The sequence below is a fragment of the Scyliorhinus torazame genome, chromosome 12, assembly GCF_047496885.1.
Source record: "Scyliorhinus torazame isolate Kashiwa2021f chromosome 12, sScyTor2.1, whole genome shotgun sequence".
In the NCBI taxonomy this organism is placed as follows: Eukaryota; Metazoa; Chordata; class Chondrichthyes; order Carcharhiniformes; family Scyliorhinidae; genus Scyliorhinus; species Scyliorhinus torazame.
The window spans coordinates 79172252-79191679 of NC_092718.1; the positions used below are offsets into that span (position 1 = coordinate 79172252).

Genomic DNA, 19428 nt, shown 5'->3' on the forward strand with positions numbered 1-19428 from the left:
ATGCAGCACTCCCTCAATACTGACTCTGACAGTGCTGTGCTCCATCACTACTAACCCTGTGACAGTGCAGCACTCCCTCAGTACTTACCCTCTGACATTGCAGCATTCCCTCAGTACTGACCCTCTGACAGTGCAACACTCCTTCAGTACTGATCTCTGACAGTGCAGCACTCCCTCAGTACTGACCCTCTGACAGTGTTTCACTCTCTCGGTAATGACCGTGTGACAGTGCAGCACTCCCTCAGTACTGAGTCTCTGACAGGGCAGCACTCCCTCAGTACTGACCCTCTGACAGTGCAGCACTCCATCAGTACTGACCCTCTGACAGTGCAGCACTCCCTCAGTACTGACCCTGTGACAGTGCAGCACTCCCCCAGCACTGACCCTCTGACAGTGCAGCACAGCCTCAGTAACCCTATGACAGTGCAGCACTCCCTCAGTACTGACCCCCTGACAGTGCAGCACTCCCTCAGCACTAACCCTGTGACAGTGCAGCACTCCCTCAGTACTGACCCCCTGACAGTGCAGCACTCCCTCAGTACTGACCCTCTCACAGTGCAGCATTCCCTCAGTACCGACCCTCTGGCAGTGCAGCACTCCCTCAGTACTGGCCCTCCCACAATGCAGCACTTACTCAGTACTTTACTAAGTAAAGCTGCATCTGGACATAATCACGGACGTGCCGCCCATGGTAGCCATCTAAATAGAGCAGATAACCCGGCATTGCCTTCCCAGAGAGCATGGAAACAATTGAGAGGCTAACCCTTTTCTCAGTGTTTGCTGGTTGTGTGAAGAATATTGCCCCAGCATGTTGAGGGTACCATTGTGTATTTTGCAGCGTTTGTTATTCATCCATACAGGGAAGCTCATTCAAATATATTAGAGAGAGCGAGTGGTTGGTTTAACACTTCTTATTAAAGAAATAGAGCCTGACCTGCTTTCAACTTGACTTGAAGAAACGCATGCACCATATCAAGTGGTTCGTAATCTGTTGACACAAAGAGAATCTTCACTTATTCAAATCCAATTCTCTCTTTCATTTTCTTCTGTAAAAAAAGAGAGGCCAGGAACAACCTCCTGGTTCAGCCAGTCACCATACATCAGCAACGTCTTACTGCCTGGACCATCCAGCTTTACAATCTTCACCAGAAACGGCACTAACATACACCAGGCGCTTGATATTGCTCTCCTCACCCACTCAACCCCACTCCTCTATTCCCTCTCCTCTCTCTCTGTCCCCTTCCTTTCCTCTCCCACCCACTTTCCCTTTTGTTCCCTCTCCCTCCCTCCTTCTACTGCCTCCATTCCACACTCTCTCTCTCTCTTCTCTCTCTCCCCTCCACATTCCCTCTATCTCTCTTCTCTTCCATTATCCCTCTCTATTTCTCGTTCCCTCACTCCCCCATCATTCTTCTCTCGCTCCTTCCTTCTCTCCCCTCCACCATCCTTCTATCTCTCTCCACTTTGCCATCCCTCTATCTTTCTCTCACTCTTTCATCATCTCTCTCTCTCTCTCCTTCCCCCTCACTCCCCTGCATATCTCTCCACGCTTCTCTCTCTTCCATATGCTATCCCTCACTCTCTCTCCTGTCCTCTCTCCCCTCTGCCGTCCCTCGATCACTCTCCCCACCTCCCTCCACCATCTCACTCTCTCTCCCTCCTTCCCTCTCTCTCCTCCAGTAACCCTCCCTCTCTCCTTCCGGATTTAAAAAAAGGGTCAAGATGGAGGAGAAAGGTCGCAGTCTAAAGTTGTTGGCCTCAACATTGAGGTCCTGAGTGTGGTGGTGCCATGGTTATATTGCAATTCACCGACTGGCCACTAGAAGTCTCATTCGTATATAAGTGAATGTTAGAGTCAGGTGACCCTTCAGACTGGCTGGAGAAAGCTGGAGAGAGAGGTTGCTTGTGCATGATCTTACTGTTATTCATCTGTTGTTTTGTATATAGTTTACCCACAGTTAATGTTAAATCATTTATGGCTTTCGCTGCAAGTGTTCTTGTAATATAAATCAGGTCATCTGTCAAGAACATTACATGGTACCAGGGCTAGATGATATTAAACACTGAGAAAAAAACTATCACGTCATTGGTGAAACCTGCCACGTGGTTCACAAAGATTTGAAGATTTTGCAGAGTTAACAATATGACGTCGCTGAAGCCACCAATGAGCCTCAGATTGAATGATAATGTGGACAGCAACTGGCGTGTGTTTAAACAACAATTTATTCTGTTTCTTAATGCAGTAAATTCAGACGATCAATCAGATTCGCGTAAGGTAGCAATGCTCCTAACAGCAGCAGGGTCTGAAGCAATTGGCTTAATACGTTTAAATTTGCAAACGATGAAGACAGTAAAAATTTTAAGGAAGTAATTCGAAGATTTGATGCACATTGCACCCGAGAAAGAATGAAATTTATGAACGCTATGAGTTTAGATCACGTTTATCGATGACAGGAGAGTCCATAGATCATTTTATCACTGAGTTAAAGTTCAAAGCTAAAACCTATAATTTTCCTGCGGTAGAATCTTTCAGAATTGGGACCAGATTGTGTTTGGTGTGAATGAAAATAAGCTGAGGGAACGGTTGCTGAGGGAATCGGAGCTGTCTTTGGAACAAACAGTTAAGATTTGTCAGGCTCACGAGCTCGCAGCCCAGCATTCTAAACTGTTTCCCAGTAATGGCGGCGTCTTCTTGGAGGAAAGCATTCCGGTTGCCGCCCTTTTTTCAAAAAGGTGGGAAACTTCTGAAAAACGGCGGGAAGGTTCCCGCAGCTCCTCACACACCAACAAGCAGGTTAAAGATCAGGAAAAAGTATTTCTGTGTGAAAGATGTGGGGCGGAAGTTTCCATCCCGCCGCACCAGATTTCTGTGCAGCATGCGCTGGGATTTTCCGTCTTGCCAGCCGGCCAATGGGGTTTCCCATTATGGGCAGGCCCACACCATTGGGAAATCCCCGGGCTGCCAGTGCAATGGAGTACCCCGACAGCGGAAAATCCAGCTCGTGGTCAAAGGCACAAATTAAGGCAGTGTTCAGCGTTTGGCAAGTTCTTTTCCAGATCCAAAAGAAAAAAAATCACTTTACTCAGTACTGTTACTCTGAGCTCGACCACAGTGGAAGATAGTCTCCGGTGATGAAACATCATTGTTTGTTGGAATAATAACAGAGAAGAAGAATTTTTTGGAGACATCAAAGATTTAAAATAAATGCAGTTGATAAGGACAAATGGCTTCCACCACTAGAAGTGAATGGTACAGTGGTCCAATTAAAGTTAGACACCGGTGCCAGGGCCAATTTAATCAGCATGGCTGCTTTAAACAATCTAAAAATTCAGCCGATTAAAAGAAATCACAAAATATATCTGAGAGATAATAATGGTTCAAGCATTAAATGTTATGGTGCTTGTGACCTGAGTATGGTGATGAAGAACAGTTTATTCCGTCCCATTCTGTATCGTATCTGAGGGCTTGGATTCATTATTAGGTGATCAGTCCTGTGAAGAATTAGGTCTAGTGCAGTTGGTATATAGCATTCACAAAGGATTGGATCAGCACTCCAACGATTCTGAGAACACTATCAGCAAATTCAGCGATGTGTTCACAGGTTTTAGTACACTACCATTCACCGACAAGAAACAACTCAAAGAGGATGCAAAACCTGTGATACAGGCACCCAGAAGAGTACTTGCACCTCTTTGGGATCGCCTCAAAAAGGAGCTAGACAAAATGATAAAATTAAAAGTAATCGGAAAGATAGAAGAACATACCGACTGGGTAAACTCCATGGGTTATGTGAAGAAAAAGAATGGCGATATTCGCATATGCATGGATCCTGAAGACATCAACAAGAATATCAAAAGCGAACATTACCAAATACCAAAGCGTGAGGAAATCACATTTGAGATGGCTGGTGCACAATTCTTTACAAAAGTTGGAGCATTTCAGAGTTTCTGGCAACTAAAGCTAGAGGAACAAAGTCCAAAATACTGCACTTTTAATACGCCATTCGGTCAGTAATGTTTTCTAAGAATGCCGTTTAGCATAATTTCAGCATCAGAAATTATTCACCGTGCCATGGAGCACATAATCGACAACATCGAAGGTGCACGTGTGTACATGGGTGATATCATTTTGGGGGGCTCAACCATAAATGAGCACAATACAAGATTGCTTAAAGTTCTAATGAGCGTCAGGAGAAATGGGCTGAAGTTCAACAAACAAAAGTGCCAATTTGGAGTAACTGAGGTCACATTCCTAGGTGACAAGCTCTCATCACATGGCATTGAACCTGACGAAGACAAACTCCAAGCAATTCTCAACATGCCAAAACCACACGACAAGAAAGCAATCTGAACGGTGATGGGTATGATCAATTTTATACGGAAATTCATTCCAAACCTGTCAGCAAAAACAACACATCTACGTGATCTCCTGCACAAGACAACGGATTTCACTTGGACTGAGCAACATGAGCAAGAGTTGAAACAGCTCAAGTCTTCACTAACCACCACGCCAGTTCTCACATTTTTTTGACCCATCTAAGCAGATTAAAGTGGCAACACAAACAGAGGCGTCCAAAGATGGAAGCAGTTCTTCTGCAACTTGAGCATGACAATTAGAAACCAGTTGCGTATGCATCACGATCCATGACGACAACAGAGCAGAGGTACGCTCAAATCGAAAAAGAATGCCTGGGTTTAGTTGTAGACTTGGGAGAAATTCCACAATTACGTGTATGGGTTTCCAATTTTCACAGTTGAGACAGATCATCGTCCTTTGGTTCACATCATCAAAAGAAATCTCAACCAGGTGTCTCCATGCTTTCAAAGGTTGATGATGAAGTTCCAACGCTATGACTTCAATCTCATCTACACGCCAGGCAAATATTTATTCTTAGCAGATGCATTATCGAGAGCGGCGATACAAAATATTAGTCGTGAAATGGCAGAAGATGTAGATCTGCATGTCAATCCTATTCCCACACTCCTACCAGTATCAGATACGAAACTATGTGAGATCCAAGAAGAGACCAGGAAGGATCAAACTCTTCAAGAGGTGATGAGGAACATCAAATCACACTGGCCCAGAGGTCAATGTTTGGAGTTTTACAATATAAGATCTGAAATCACTAACATTAATGGACTGGTGCTTCATTTGAACACTATGGTTATACCTCAATCTCTTCGCAAGGATGTACAAAAGAGGATACATGAAGGACATGTCGGGATTGAAAAATGTCAATGGAGAGCTCGTGGCTGTTTACCAGCCAGGTATGAACCAGGATATTGACAGGATGGTCAGTTGTTGTGACACATGCCCGATGCATCGTTGTAAGCAAACAAGAGAACCTGTGCAAATATTTGATTTACCTACTGCACCACGGCAGAAAGTAGCTATGGATCTCTCACCCACGAGGGAAAGATTATTTAATTGTCACAGACTATTTCTCAAACTATCCGGAAATGGATCTACTGTCAAGCATAATGACAAGCAGTGCATACTGCATAGCAAGTCAATTTTTGCTGGACATGGAATTCCGCAAGTTGTTGTGAGTGACAACGGTCCTTGTTTTAGCTGTAAAGAGTGGCAACACTTCGCAGTCACGTATGATTTCAATCATGGCATGTCAAATGTCAAGAATGTCATGGACAACATTGAATCTACAAGTTCTGAGCAAGGTCAAACTTTGAGAAAATCAACCAGAAGCAGAAGAAAACCTTATTGGCTCAATTTGTAGATTTGGACTATTTGGACATACCATGCTTGCTTTTGTTAAACCAGTTTTAAAATTTAAAAAAAAATCATATTGTTGGACTCACAGGCTAATGATATCACATGTAAATATACTGATGATAATATATTGATTTCTTCCTTCAAAGGAAAGATGTAGTGATATCATGGTTGTGTTGTAATTCACTGACTGACCACCAGGAGTCTCATTAGTATATAAGTGAATGTTAGAGTCAGGTGATCCCTCAGACTTGCTGGAGGGAGCTGGAGAGAGGTTGCTCGTGCATGATCATATGTTATTCATCTGCTGTTTTGTGTATATTTACCCACAGTTAATGTTAATAAATCATTTACAGCTTTAGCTACAAGTGTTCTTGTAATATAAATCGGGCCATCCAACAAGAACGTTACACTGAGGATTGCAATGTTCCCACTCGGAAGACAAGGTGCAACTCCTCCAGCTCGGGTTGGGCATCGCTGGAGCATTGTAGCAGGCCAAGAACGAACACGTGGGCATGAGAGCAAGGTTCTCATGTAAGAATGGCAAATGACAGGAAGGTCAGGGTGGCTCTTGTGGATGGGGGGAAGGTGTTCTGCAAAGCAGCCGCCTAGTCTGTGTTCAGTCTCAGTAATGTGGAAGGGACCGCATTGGGAGCAGGAAATTCAGTAGAGCAACTTGGCGAAGGTGCAGGTGAAATTCTGTTTAACCTGTAAGGAGTGTTTGGGGCCTTGGATGTTGAGGGGATAGGAAGTAAAGGGGCAAGTGTTGCACGTTCTACGATTGCCAGGGAAGAAGGGGTGAAGAGTTTAAAAAAAATAAATTTAGAGTACCCAATTCTATTTTTTCAATTAAGGGGCAATTTAGTGTGGCCAATCCATCTACCCTGGACATCGTTTTAGGTTGTGGGGGGTGAGACCCACACAGACGTGAGGAGAATGTGCAAACTCCACAGGACAGTGATCCATGGCCACTATGGACCCGGGTCCTCGACGCCGTGAGGCAGCAGCGCTAACTACTGCACCCCCAGGCCGCCCGGGGATGAAGAGTTGGGTGTAATTCAAGAGTGGATCAGGGTGTCATGGAGAGAGCGGCCCCTGCGGAATGCTGATGGGGTGTGATGGAGGGGCTGAGGGGAAGATGTGTTTGTGCTGGCATCACGCTGCGATCGGCAGAAGTTGTCCAAGGACAGTTGAGGAGGAACATTTTTCCACCCAGTGGGTGCTGGCAATCTGGAACTTGCTGCTGCAATGTGTGGCAAAGACGGAAACCCTCATCACGTTTAAAAATAAAATCTGTTTACGCGCTCAAGGTTTCGCAAACTACAGGGCTGAGGGCCAAATGGGATTAGATACCTTTTAACTGTTCAGCTGGCACAGAGACTGAATGCCTTCCTCTGTGCTGTAACACTTCCCCCATGTTAAGTCACTGAGTCGAGTAAAACCCCCGAACTTCTCTGGACCCGGTAGTTGCAGGTGCTTCACCTCCCGGAGACCTACTTACCCAAGATGAACATGAATGGATAGATCAGGTCCATCAGTTTGAGGAAGCTTTGGATCATCCCATCAGTGTACACTAGAACGAGGCGGGGAGGGTGGGGGGGGGGGGGGGGATAGTGGGAGGAGAAAAAAGAGAAAGGACAGTGTCAGATCTATGTGGGATGGCATAATCAAGATAATGCTGGAATACGGATTGTTAGACGTTTTAGTTGCTGTGATATGAAGAGTCTAAAGTTCTGTTCCATTTTCACCAACACACATTTATTTCATTCCAACAGACTTTGCACAAAACTCTAACTACACATCACCTGTCAGAGGCCACCTGACGCCCCTTTACATATCAGTGTCAATTAATGGATACTTAACATAAATGAGACAACTAATTGCAATGTCTCTTAACCCATTACTTAACAGTCTGCCCTTTGGAGAAAAAAATAATTAGATGAAAACAAAATGTCAAGAAACTCAAAAACACACACATGATTTCCTCCCCTTTTTTCCCAGTTTTTTTTTGTGAAGGCGAGAAAGAAAAAAAGTCACAGAAAATAGCGCCCTTCATTAACAATAGCCAAAAGTTTTGGTGAACTCGCCCCTCTTTTCGTCAAACAGTCTGACAGTTGATAGCTACTGTCGACCCATTTAATTTTTGTGATTTCCCCTCTGTCCAACATCTGCTTCAAACTTAGGATGTCTATCCGTAACCTCTTTTCATTGACACTTTTTGTAGAGTGCACATTTTCCCACAGGGATTTATTGTCAATGTGACAGTCAATAGGTATATCACCCAAATCCCCTAATCCCAAAATTTCTGTCAATATCTGACTTTTATAAAAGGCCATATCCACCACCTCTACAAGGCTTAACGTCTCAGCAGCCAAAGTGCATTTTATCACTCTCCTTATTTTCTTTGTTTTCCACACAAGAGGGCAACATTTACCATTGTTCCCCAAAAGGAAAATTATAAAACCTCCTGCGCTTGAAACCCCTTCACATAAATTTGCGCAGGACGCATCACTATAAACTATGAGTTTCAAGTGCCTAAGGTCACCTAAAACCGAGAACTTCAAAACACACTCCTGCATTTTTAGTTTGGCCAACGCTTTATTTGCTCTTATTATGTCTTCCACTTTGGGATTATTCATTTTTGTACTTAACTCTAAGACATCAAAACTCACGTCCGGTCTAGTCTGTCTACCTAACCAGTTCAGTTGCCCAATTAAACTTCGCAGTTGCTCTTTTTCTGTCTTTGAAACCATTGCATCTTTTTGTGAAACACGAGCACGGCTAATTGCTATTGGGCTGATGCTTTCCAAATAAGATTGCTGACGTAAAGTTGCCCCTAACTTAGTCTGTCCAATTTCCAGTCCAATATATTTAAATGCACCGGAAGCCTGACTTCCAACCCTGAATTCTTTCCTCAAACCAGAGATTACAATAGCTTCAAAATCACTCGTCCTACCCCACAAAAAATCATCGACATGCATCATAAAGATGCCAGAAAGATTTCCTTTATAGTGCCAGTAAAACATTGCAGGATCTGCTTTCAACTGGCAACAGCCTAACTTTAACAAAGCTGACCTTACTGAAAAATACCAGACTCTAGATGCATCATTTAATCCATCTCCACATTTGTTCAACTTCCAGAGTACCCCTTCTGTGTTAGCTGCTTCTTTAGGAGGACGGAGAAAAATGTCTCTCTGGAGCTGATGCCCCTGCAAAAAAGCAGCTTTTATATCTATAGATTTGCATTCCCATGCCTTTGCGGCTAATAGAACCCAGAAGATCTTTAAAATAACCTTTCCTGCTGTAGGTGAATCTACCCTTAAATCCTGATCTTCTAAGTTTTCTTCAAATCCCTTGCCACAAGCCTGGCCTTTGCCTTATAAGTTCCAACCGGAAGAAACTTTTCCGTGCAAATCCATCTGTGGGATAGGGCTCTTTGTCCCCAGTCTGGTTCTTCCGCGTATACCCCAAATTCACTCCAATGATGCAATTCTTGCTGTTTAGCATCTTTGATAACTTTTTCATCTAATTTATTTGAAGCCACCAAAATCTCACGTGCATGTGGACTTCTACTTCTAATAGTATTCGTAGTCTTACTCATGTTCCGAGATCTTGATAAACTACGTCCCCTCTCCAGCGTGGTATCTCGTTCTGTACTGCTACTGCTTGATCTTTCCCTTCTGCTGTGGGATGACCTTTCAATAGTTCTCGACCTTTTCCTGCGGACCTGTTCACTATCCGATGTACTATCTGAACTGGCACTGCGTTTCTGTGCCCTCCATTTTTGAACTTCATTTTCCCAATCCATTGTCTTGACTCCTTCCCCTGAATGCTGTACATACAACCAATGTTTATACTTTCCAGTGGCCTTCCCTGCTCTACTAATAACAGTTGCATCCTTCCATTGACTAGACCCTTTTGTACCAACTTTTGGCAGTTGCCCTTTCGGAAAAATGGCCTGTTCTAATTCATCAGAAGTGTTGTGTTCCTCGACAGAAACCCTGTCTATATCAGTTAACTGGTCCTCATAGTTCTGTAACACATGTGTACCAGATGACTCTGGTTCCTCGTCATGTCTGTCTGCTCTGTCTAAATTTGAAAATTTGTAATCTGTACCCATTATCCTTGGTGAATGTACCCTAACAGTTTGATTACCATGTTGCAAAATAATTGTTTTGCCATCTATGCCTATGATCTTCCCTGGGCCTTTCCATTCATTAGAATTGTCTCTCTTATAGTATACCATGTCTCCTTGCTGAAAAACGGCATCTGAAGGCCGTATGTTATGTCTTAAAGCTCTGTGAATACTTTCAGAGACTTCTGCTTCCAAAAAAGGCTTTTCTACTGCTATGTAATGCATTTAAATGTTCAGCAAAACCAGAGCTAATTGTAGTCCCCTCCCAAGCTGGAGGCTGGTCATCCAAAATGGACGGAATTTTTGGATTTCTACCAAACACTAATTGATAAGGACTATAGCCCCCAACCATCTGCAATAATTCTTTGCATGTACCGCCCATGCTAAAGCTGAATTTAGCCTGCAATTTGGTCGATCTGCCAAAATTTTCCGAAGCATTTCATCGATGACAGCATGATTTCTTTCACAGACACCATTACTAAATGGGCTTTCTGCAGCCGTATTCATAACTCTGATATTCACGTTTTCACACATATCCCTAAACTCATCATTAGCAAATTCGCCCCCATTGTCCGTAAGGAATTTTGCCGGTGGACCCATTCCTGTCCCTGTCCATTTTTCCACAATTTGATCCAGAATTACTCTCTTTTCTTTACTTCGTACAATCGTTGATTGACTAAATCTGGTTGCTAAATCTACAAAATAAATATATTATTTGCTTTATCCCAGATCTTAAGGTCCATGGCCACAATGTTGTTAAAATCCCTGGCCAAAGGTAGGGTTACTATCGGCCGTGCTGGTGTCCTTCTGTACTTCCTACAAACTTCACAGCGGTCACTAACCTGTTCTATTAGTTTAGTATAGTCGTCATCCCTTACCCCTGCATCCTTTAATACATTTCTCAGCCTCCGAGGAGACGGATATGCAAATTGCCTATGCAGTTTTAATACCACAAGCTTTTTATCAGCTAAAGTCCCATTTTCAACTGCCATTAACACATCCTTAACCACTCTACTTGAAAAATTATTTGTCAGTAATGGAATACAACAGTGTCCCGACTGTGTAAATTGTAAGTCCACCGTCTTTCCAAAAACTGTTGCCTTATCCTGTTCCATATCCAGTTTCAAGTGTACTTCATCGACGGTCTGCTCAGAAGCAGAGGTATCTCACTTGATGCAACATCCGTGCTAATGAAATGATTCACTCCGGCAATATTGCACTGTAAATTCTATGAAATTCTATGATAATCTATGAATATTGCAAGGGATCACCACTCTTTTCAGCGACTTCAGAGTATTATCATCCCCAAACCTGAAACTTGTGGAACTTTCAAATTCCTTAACCTTGTTACGATTTTCAGCATTCAAGGAATCCAGATAACATTTTAACCAGTCAATTCCACACACAGTAGATGTGCAGCCACTGTCCAATACAGCACAGTTGAAGGATTCTGCAACCAACACCCTCATTACCGGCGTAAAACTGCTTGTCAATAGGACAATGCGTTCTTTCTGGTCACTATCTTTTTCCTCTTCTGACTCTTCCATGTCATGTGTCGCTTCAAACACTCTATCATAACGAGTTGGACAGTTGAAAGCATAATGGTATTGAGAGTCACATCGAAAACATCGATTTATCATGCCCCATGCATTTCTGGGGTGCATCTTCCTATTGTAGGTTCTAACTGGGTTTCTGTCTTCATAATTTCCTTGTCTCGGTCTCCTTCTATAGTCTTGAGCCCTGTTTGTAGCCATATGATTTCGCCATCCTGTTAGTAGTGTATCTTCCATATTCTGCCTTATTGCAGGCTGACCTATTTGGGTCATCAGAGCCATTGGAATCGAATATTTCCCCAGAAACCTTTTTAAGCTTTTGTCATCTGTTCGAATAAGGTATCCTTACCAGTAAACTGAACTCCTGTCAAAACCAGGAGCCTATCCATGTTGCTCACTCTCGCACAGTCAAATAATTTAAAGGCCAACACAGACTGTGGAAATTCCAGGTTGTGTTTCTACAGCCTTTTATATAGTCTGCCAAATTCCATTATATACTCTTCCATGGAGATATCCTCCATTTTCCGGAACTTATCAAAATCTGACCATGCTTCATACGCACTTAACAAGTCATCTTTCTTATCAATCTTATTCATATAATGTAATAAAGTCTCCAGACCTTCTTCTGAGTCTAACTCTTCCAATTCCAGCTCAGAAAGCACTTTGTTTCGGATTTTACTGCCATATGGTAGAGAAAGAGCCAATGCCACACCTTGTTTTTTCTTTCCCAAAGCAGTTACCTTAGTCCACATAACTACTGCACTTCTCCATTGGTCGTACGATTCCCTTTCAGAATATAAGGGAGGATAGTCATATCCAGCCATCTTTATCCTCGATGCAGCCATATACCCCTTTTTTTCTTTTCTCACTCACTCCTTGGTTTGATCTGGAAAGTTGCATCTTTCAACCCTTCACATTTACACAGCAACCATCCTCTGCTACCAATTGTTAGACATTTTAGTTGCTGTGATATGAAGAGTCTAAAGTTCTGTTTCTTTTTCACCAACACACATTTATTTCATTCCAACAGACTTTGCACAAAACTCTAACTACACATCACCTGTCAGAGGCCACCTGACGCCCCTTTACATATCAGTGTCAATTAATGGATACTTAACATAAATGAGACAACTAATTGCAATGTCTCTTAACCCATTACTTAACACGGACCATACCCAACCAGCTCATGTTAGCAAAACCCCAGGGCATGACATCTTACGTTCAATATGATTCCACGTTTTGCACAGCACTTGCCGACAAACGCCAAGTGTGCTAATAGTCACACTCACATTAAGTTCCAGATTATTGATCGGGCGAATAATGTGGCTGAACCTGCCAGGAACTACAGATATTCATCTGCAGGAAAGAGGGACATGTCCAAGCATTGCACCCTTTCTTGAATTAAAGAGAAACTTGGGCAACAGTTCCCTGGGTGCATTCTGCATGGGAGCATCTCCAACAATCCTGTCATTTATTACAAGAGGGTTTGAGTCCAGGATTAAAGATACCTTACTGCAATTAAGGTATAACAGAGCCTTTGTGAAACCACACCTGGGAACACTGTGTCGGTCTCCTTCCTAAAGGAAGGTCTCCTTCCCAAAGGAAAGATATACTGGCCATCAAGGCAGTGCAATGACGGTTTGCCAGACTGATTTCTGGGATGGAGGGACTGTCCTTTGAGGAAAGATAGGGCTTTTATTCTCTGGATTGTAGCATAATGAGTGGTGCTATCAGTCAAATGTACAAAGTGCTTACAGGGTGTGACAGGGTCGCTTTGGATGGGAGAACTGGGGGTTACAGTCTCAGGATAAGGGGCAGGTATATGAGGGCTGAGATGAGAAGGAATTTCTTCACTGAGAGGGTGATTAATCTTTGGAATTCTCTACCCCAGAGAGGGACTCCAGAGGGTCAGTCATTGGATATGTTGGAGACTGAGAGCGGTGGGTTTCTACAAATTAAAAGCATCAAGGGGTATGGAGGCAATGCAGAGAAATGGTATTGAAGTAGAAGATCAGCCATGATCTCCTTGAATAGCGGAATAGCCTCCGCCTGTTCATATTTCTTATGTTCCATGTTCTTAGTCAGAGTCAACTCGTCAACCAACCAATCTGGAATACCGAGAACAGTTCTGGTCCCTTTTTCTGATGAACGATACACTGGCATTGAAGGCAATCCAAAGAAGGTCCACTAGGTTGCTCACAGGTAGGGGAGGATTTTTTTTATGAGGATAGGTTGAATAGGTTGGGTCTCTGCTCGTTGGAGTTTAGAAGAATGAGAGGCAACCTTATTGAAACATTTGGGATTGTCAGGGGGCCTGACAGGGTAGAGGCTGAGAGGATGTTTCCCTTTGTGAAAGAGTCTCAGACCAGCTCATAATCTCAGAGTAAGGGGGACACCACATTCAAGAGAGAGAGGAGGAGGAATCTCTTCTCTTGTGGGTTATGGAACCTGTGGAATCTTTTACCACAGAGGCTGGGTTGTTAAGCATGTTCAAGGCTGAGAACGGCAGATTTGTAACAAGTGAGGGAATCAAGGGTGACTGGAATAAGTTGGCAAAGTTTGAGTTGAGGGTTATCACATCAGATTGTTGAATGGTGGAGCAGACTGGATGGACCGAATGGCCGACTTCTGCTTCCTATGTCTCACGGTCTTTCCTCATTCAGTATAAACTTTCGCCCCCTTTAAAATTTGGCATTCTTGTATCTGTCCTGATGTGTGCAATATGAAAAGCTTTGAACAGTAAGCCTCCTATTTTGCCAGTGTTTCAGTTCTGCGATATCAAATGGCTATTTCAATAATCCAGATGTGAAACATTTTATCCCCTCCCTTCCAATTTCTTCTCTCCCTTTTGGAGTTCTGTCTCTGGCCAGCGTGTGGCTCCACACACTCACGTACTGTCCTGTGTCAATGCGTCAGCAAGTGCATGGTTTGGCGATTACATTGTTAAGCTAGTTGCCTCATTGAAGGCAGGTATTCGCACAATTACCAGAAAGAGTAGAATGGGGGACCCACAGGGCCTTTGTATTTCCACTGAGCTGGTATGTCGAATAAACTTGTTGAAGGGAAAAGACAGCTGAGCACCAACTCGCACCCACAGGCATGCTTTGCCCAGCACAGCTCACACTGATGATCAGCAAGGACAGAGAATCCTGTCTGATTGTTATCTCCTCCTTCTGCTCATCTCTCTATCTTTCTGCTCTTTCCACCTCTCTCTCTTCCTGCACCCGTTCTAACCCTACATCCCGTTGCCAACCTCCCAGCAATTATCTTCGGAAAAATTAGGTGATGAAATTTGAGGACGGTAACCAATCCCAAGGTCAAAACAAATCAAATATATTTATTTGAAACTGTTGTAACTTAGGAAATGCAGCCGGTGGTTGGTGCATGGCAAGATCCCACAAACACCAAAGACCCAGATCATTTGTCTTTTTAGTGAAGTTGTTTGACGAATAAATATTGGTCCCAGGACACTGGGGGAAACTCCCCACATCCGTCAACACCCTCCTGCTCCTTTTCCAAATAGTGACGTGGGATATATTACACTCAATTGAAGGGGCAGATGGGGCTTTGATTTAATGTCTCATCTGAAAGATGTAATCTCTGACAGTACAACATTTCCTCCATACTGACCCTCTAACAGTGCAACACTCCCTCAGAACTGAACCTCTGACAGTGCAGCACCCCCTCAGTACTGACGCTCTGGCAGTGCAGCACTCCCTCAGTACTGACCCTCTGACAGTGCAGCACTCCCTCAGTACTGACCCCGTGACAATGCAACACTCCCTCAGTACTGACCCTCTGACAGTGCAGCACTCCCTCAGTACTGACGCTCTGGCAGTGCAGCACTCCCTCAGTACTGACCCTCTGACAATGCAGCACTCCCTCAGTTCTAATCCTCAGACAGTGCAGCACTCGTTAGTACTGACCCTCTGACAGTGCAGCACTACCTCAGTACTGGCCCTCTGACAGTGCAACACTCCCTCAGTACTGACCCTCTGACAGTGCAGCACTCCCACAGTACTGACCCTCTGACAGTGCAGCACTCCCTCAGTACTGACCCTCTGACAGTGCAGCACTCCCTCAGTTCTAATCCTCTGATGGTGCAGCACTCCCTCAGTACTGACCTTCCGACAGTGCAGCACTCCCTCAGTACTGATCCTCTGACAGTGCAGCACTCCCTCAGTTCGAAGCCTCTGACAGTGCAGCACTCCCTCAGTTCTAATCCTCTGACAGTGCAGCACTCCCTCAGTACTGACCCTCTGACAGTGCAGCACTCCCTCAGTACTGACCCTCTGACAGTGCAGCACTCCCTCAGTTCTAATCCTCTGACAGTGCAGCACTCCTTAGTACTGACCCTCTGACAGTGCAGCACTACCTCAGTACTGGCCCTCTGACAGTGCAGCACTCCCTCAGTTCTAATCCTCTGACAGTGCAGCCCTCCCTCAGTACTGATCCTCTGACAGAGCAGCACTCGCTCAGTACTGACCCTCTGACAGTGCCACGTTCCCTCAGTACTGACCCTCTGACAGTGCAGCACTCCCTCAGTCCTGAACCTCTGACAGTACAATACTCCCTCAGTAATCTTCGTACTGACCGACGAAGAGTGCAGCACTTCCTCAGTACTGACCCTCTGACAGTGCAGCACTCCCTCAGTACTGACCCTCTGACAGTACAACACTCCCTCAGACCCTCTGATAATGCAGCATTCCCTCAGTGCTGACCCTCTGACAGTGCAGCAATCCCTTCATACTGACCCTCCGACAGCGCAGCACTCCCTCAGTATTGACCCTCCGACAGTGTAACATTCCCTCAGTACTGACCCTCCGACAGTGCAAAACTCCCTCAGTATTGACCCTCCAACAGTGCAGCAATCCCTCAGTACTGACCCTCCAACAGTGTAGTACTCCCTCAGTACTGAATCTCGGACAGTACAACACTCCATCAGTACTTACCCTCCCCAGTGCAGCACTCCCTCAGTACTGACCTTCTGGCAGTGCAACACTCCTTCAGTTCTGACCCTCCGACAGTGCAGCACTCCCTCAGGACTGACCCTCTGACTCTGCAACACTCACTCAGTACTGACCCTCCGGCAGTGCAGCAATCCCTCAGTACTGACCCTCCAACAGTGCAGCACTCCCTCAGTACTGAACCTCTGACAGTCCAACACTCCCTCAGTACTGACCCTCCGACAGTGCAGCACTCCCTCAGTTCTAATCCTCTGACAGTGCAGCCCTCCCTCAGTACTGATCCTCTGACAGAGCAGCACTCCCTCAGTACTGACCCTCTGACAGTGCCACGTTCCCTCAGTACTGACCCTCTGACAGTGCAGCACTCCCTCAGTCCTGAACCTCTGACAGTACAATACTCCCTCAGTAATCTTCGTACTGACCGACGAAGAGTGCAGCACTTCCTCAGTACTGACCCTCTGACAGTGCAGCACTCCCTCAGTACTGACCCTCTGACAGTACAACACTCCCTCAGACCCTCTGATAATGCAGCATTCCCTCAGTGCTGACCCTCTGACAGTGCAGCAATCCCTTCATACTGACCCTCCGACAGCGCAGCACTCCCTCAGTATTGACCCTCCGACAGTGTAGTACTCCCTCAGTACTGACCCTCCGACAGTACAACACTCCATCAGTACTGACCCTCCCCAGTGCAGCACTCCCTCAGTACTGACCCTCTGACAGTGCAACACTCCTTCAGTTCTGACCCTCCGACAGTGCAGCACTCCCTTAGGACTGACCCTCTGACTCTGCAACACTCACTCAGTACTGACCCTCTGGCAGTGCAGCAATCCCTCAGTACTGACCCTCCAACAGTGCAGCACTCCCTCAGTACTGAATCTCTGACAGTCCAACACTCCCTCAGTACTGACCCTCCGACAGTGCAACACTTCCTCAGTACTGACCCTCTGATAGTGCAGCACTCCCTCAGTGCAGACCCTCTGACAGTGCAGCAATCCCTCAGTACTGACCCTCCAACAGTGCAGCAAATCCTCAGTACAAACACTCCAACAGCACAACACTCCCTTAGTACTGACCCTCTGGCAGTGCAGCACTCCCTCAGTGCTGATCCTCTGACAGTGCAGCAATCCCTTAGTACTGACCATCCGACAGTGCAGCACTCCCTCAGTACTGAACCACGAAGAGTGCAGCACTCCCTCAGTACTGACCCTCTGACAGTGCAGCACTCCCTCAGTACTGACCCTCTGATAGTGCAGCACTTCCTCAGTGCTGACCCTCTGGCAGTGCAGCAATCCCACAGTACTGACCCTCCAACAGTGCAACATTCTCTCAGTACTGACCCTCCGACAGTGCAAAACTCCCTCAGTACTTATCCTCTGACAGTGCAGCACTCCCTCAGTACTGACCCTCTGACAGTCCAACACTCCCCCAGTACTGACCCTCCGACAGTGCAACACTTCCTCAGGACTGACCCTCTGATAGTGCAGCACTCCCTCAGTGCAGACCCTCTGACAGTGCAGCAATCCCTCAGTGCTGACCCTCCAACAGTGCAGCAAATCCTCAGTACTGACACTCCAACAGCACAACACTCCCTTAGTACTAACCCTCTGACAGTGCAGCACTCCCTCAGTGCTGATCCTCTGACAGTGCAGCAATCCCTTAGTACTGACCCTCCGACAGTGCAGCACTCCCTCAGTACTGAACCACGAAGAGTGCGGCACTCCTTCAGTATTGACCCTCCGACTGTGCAACATTCCCTCAGTACTCACCATCTGACAGTGCAACACTCCCTCAGCACTGATCCTCTTACAGTGCAGCAATCCCTTCGTACTGACCGACGAAGAGTGCAGCACTTCCTCAGTACTGACCCTCTGACAGTGCAGCACTCCCTCAGTACTGACCCTCTGACAGTACAACACTCCCTCAGTACTGACTCTCCGACAGTGCAACACTTCCTCAGTGCTGACCCTCCAGCAGTGCAGCACTCCCTCAGTACTGACCCTCTGACAGTGCAGCACTCCCTCAGTACTGACCCTCTGATAGTGCAGCACTTCCTCAGTACTGACCCTCTGACAGTGCAGCACTCCCTCAGTACTGACTCTCTGACAGTGCAGCACTCCCTCAGTACTGACCCTCTGTCAGTGCGGCACTCCCTCAGTACTGACCCTCTGACAGTGCAGCACTCCCTCAGTCCTGACTCTCTGACAGTGCTGCACTCCCTCGGCACACCACTGGGAATGCTATGGTGGATGGCCTGGTCTCAGGTCTGAGGAACTGGGGGACTTGAAAGGTGCGAAGCTGCATGTCGCAGCCCAGGACAAGGCACCCCCATCCCCACCCTAGTCATGCACACACGCCTAACTGTGAACCGAGGGCAGGTGTGTACAGCTCACCCATTTCAAAATCCTTGGTGTATCTCAGCACAGGGTCGAGTTGGGAGGAACATTCCTGCTCAGTCGTCACCAGCAGACACCTCTTCATCATTTCCAGGAACTTGGCCCATAGCCTCCCATCGCAGTTCATGCAGCAATTTGTCCCGCCGAGCAGCAGGACGAAGACCAGCAAACCCCGAAACGCCAGGGGCATCTTCGTTCTGATTCCCAGGGCTGAGCACGGCTTGTGTAAGTTGCTGTCCTGGGCATGCACTCACCCTTCTCCTCCCCCCCCGCCCCCCTCCAGCCACCCCGCCACCCAGCTCCTGGGCTGAGGGTGACCGAGTGTAACAATGGTTTCCAGGACGATGCTTGGACACTCTCTGTTTACCGTCACAATCCGCACTCCAAAAGCCTGGGCACCTTTCCCAGCATTAAGCCTGCGGGAGCCTGTGGCACCATCGCCTCCTCCCCCACACAGCAATAGTGACTCAACGCAAAACCCTTGCCCAAACAAAAATCAGAAGCAACTCCCACCCGATTGGGGCATTCCGGCAATATAATTGTCCAAGGTCTTCCGTGACACACCCCTCCGCTGCCTCCAGTGAGGCAGCCCATCGGATTGAGAAAAATGCAACGACCCCAAATGATAAAGGGTGGGAGGGAGGATAGA

At 46.0% G+C, this 19428-nt stretch overlaps 1 protein-coding gene across 2 annotated transcripts in view; it reads right to left on the reverse strand.

Annotated features, from left to right (window-relative positions):
* The window catches only part of LOC140387197 (uncharacterized), a 92372-nt gene extending 73379 nt beyond the window's left edge, over positions 1-18993 (reverse strand). The window contains exons 1-3 of one of the 2 annotated variants that reach the window (XM_072470176.1): positions 18777-18993; positions 7230-7301; positions 935-988 (exon numbers count right to left, since the gene is read on the reverse strand). In XM_072470176.1, coding sequence (XP_072326277.1) covers positions 935-988; positions 7230-7301; positions 18777-18969 — 319 coding nt within the window. In that variant the 5' untranslated portion in view covers positions 18970-18993. The remainder of the gene's footprint in view (positions 1-934; positions 989-7229; positions 7302-18776) is intronic. The other variant, XM_072470177.1, reaches the window with a different exon arrangement.
* Between the last annotated feature and the right edge of the window lie 435 nt (positions 18994-19428).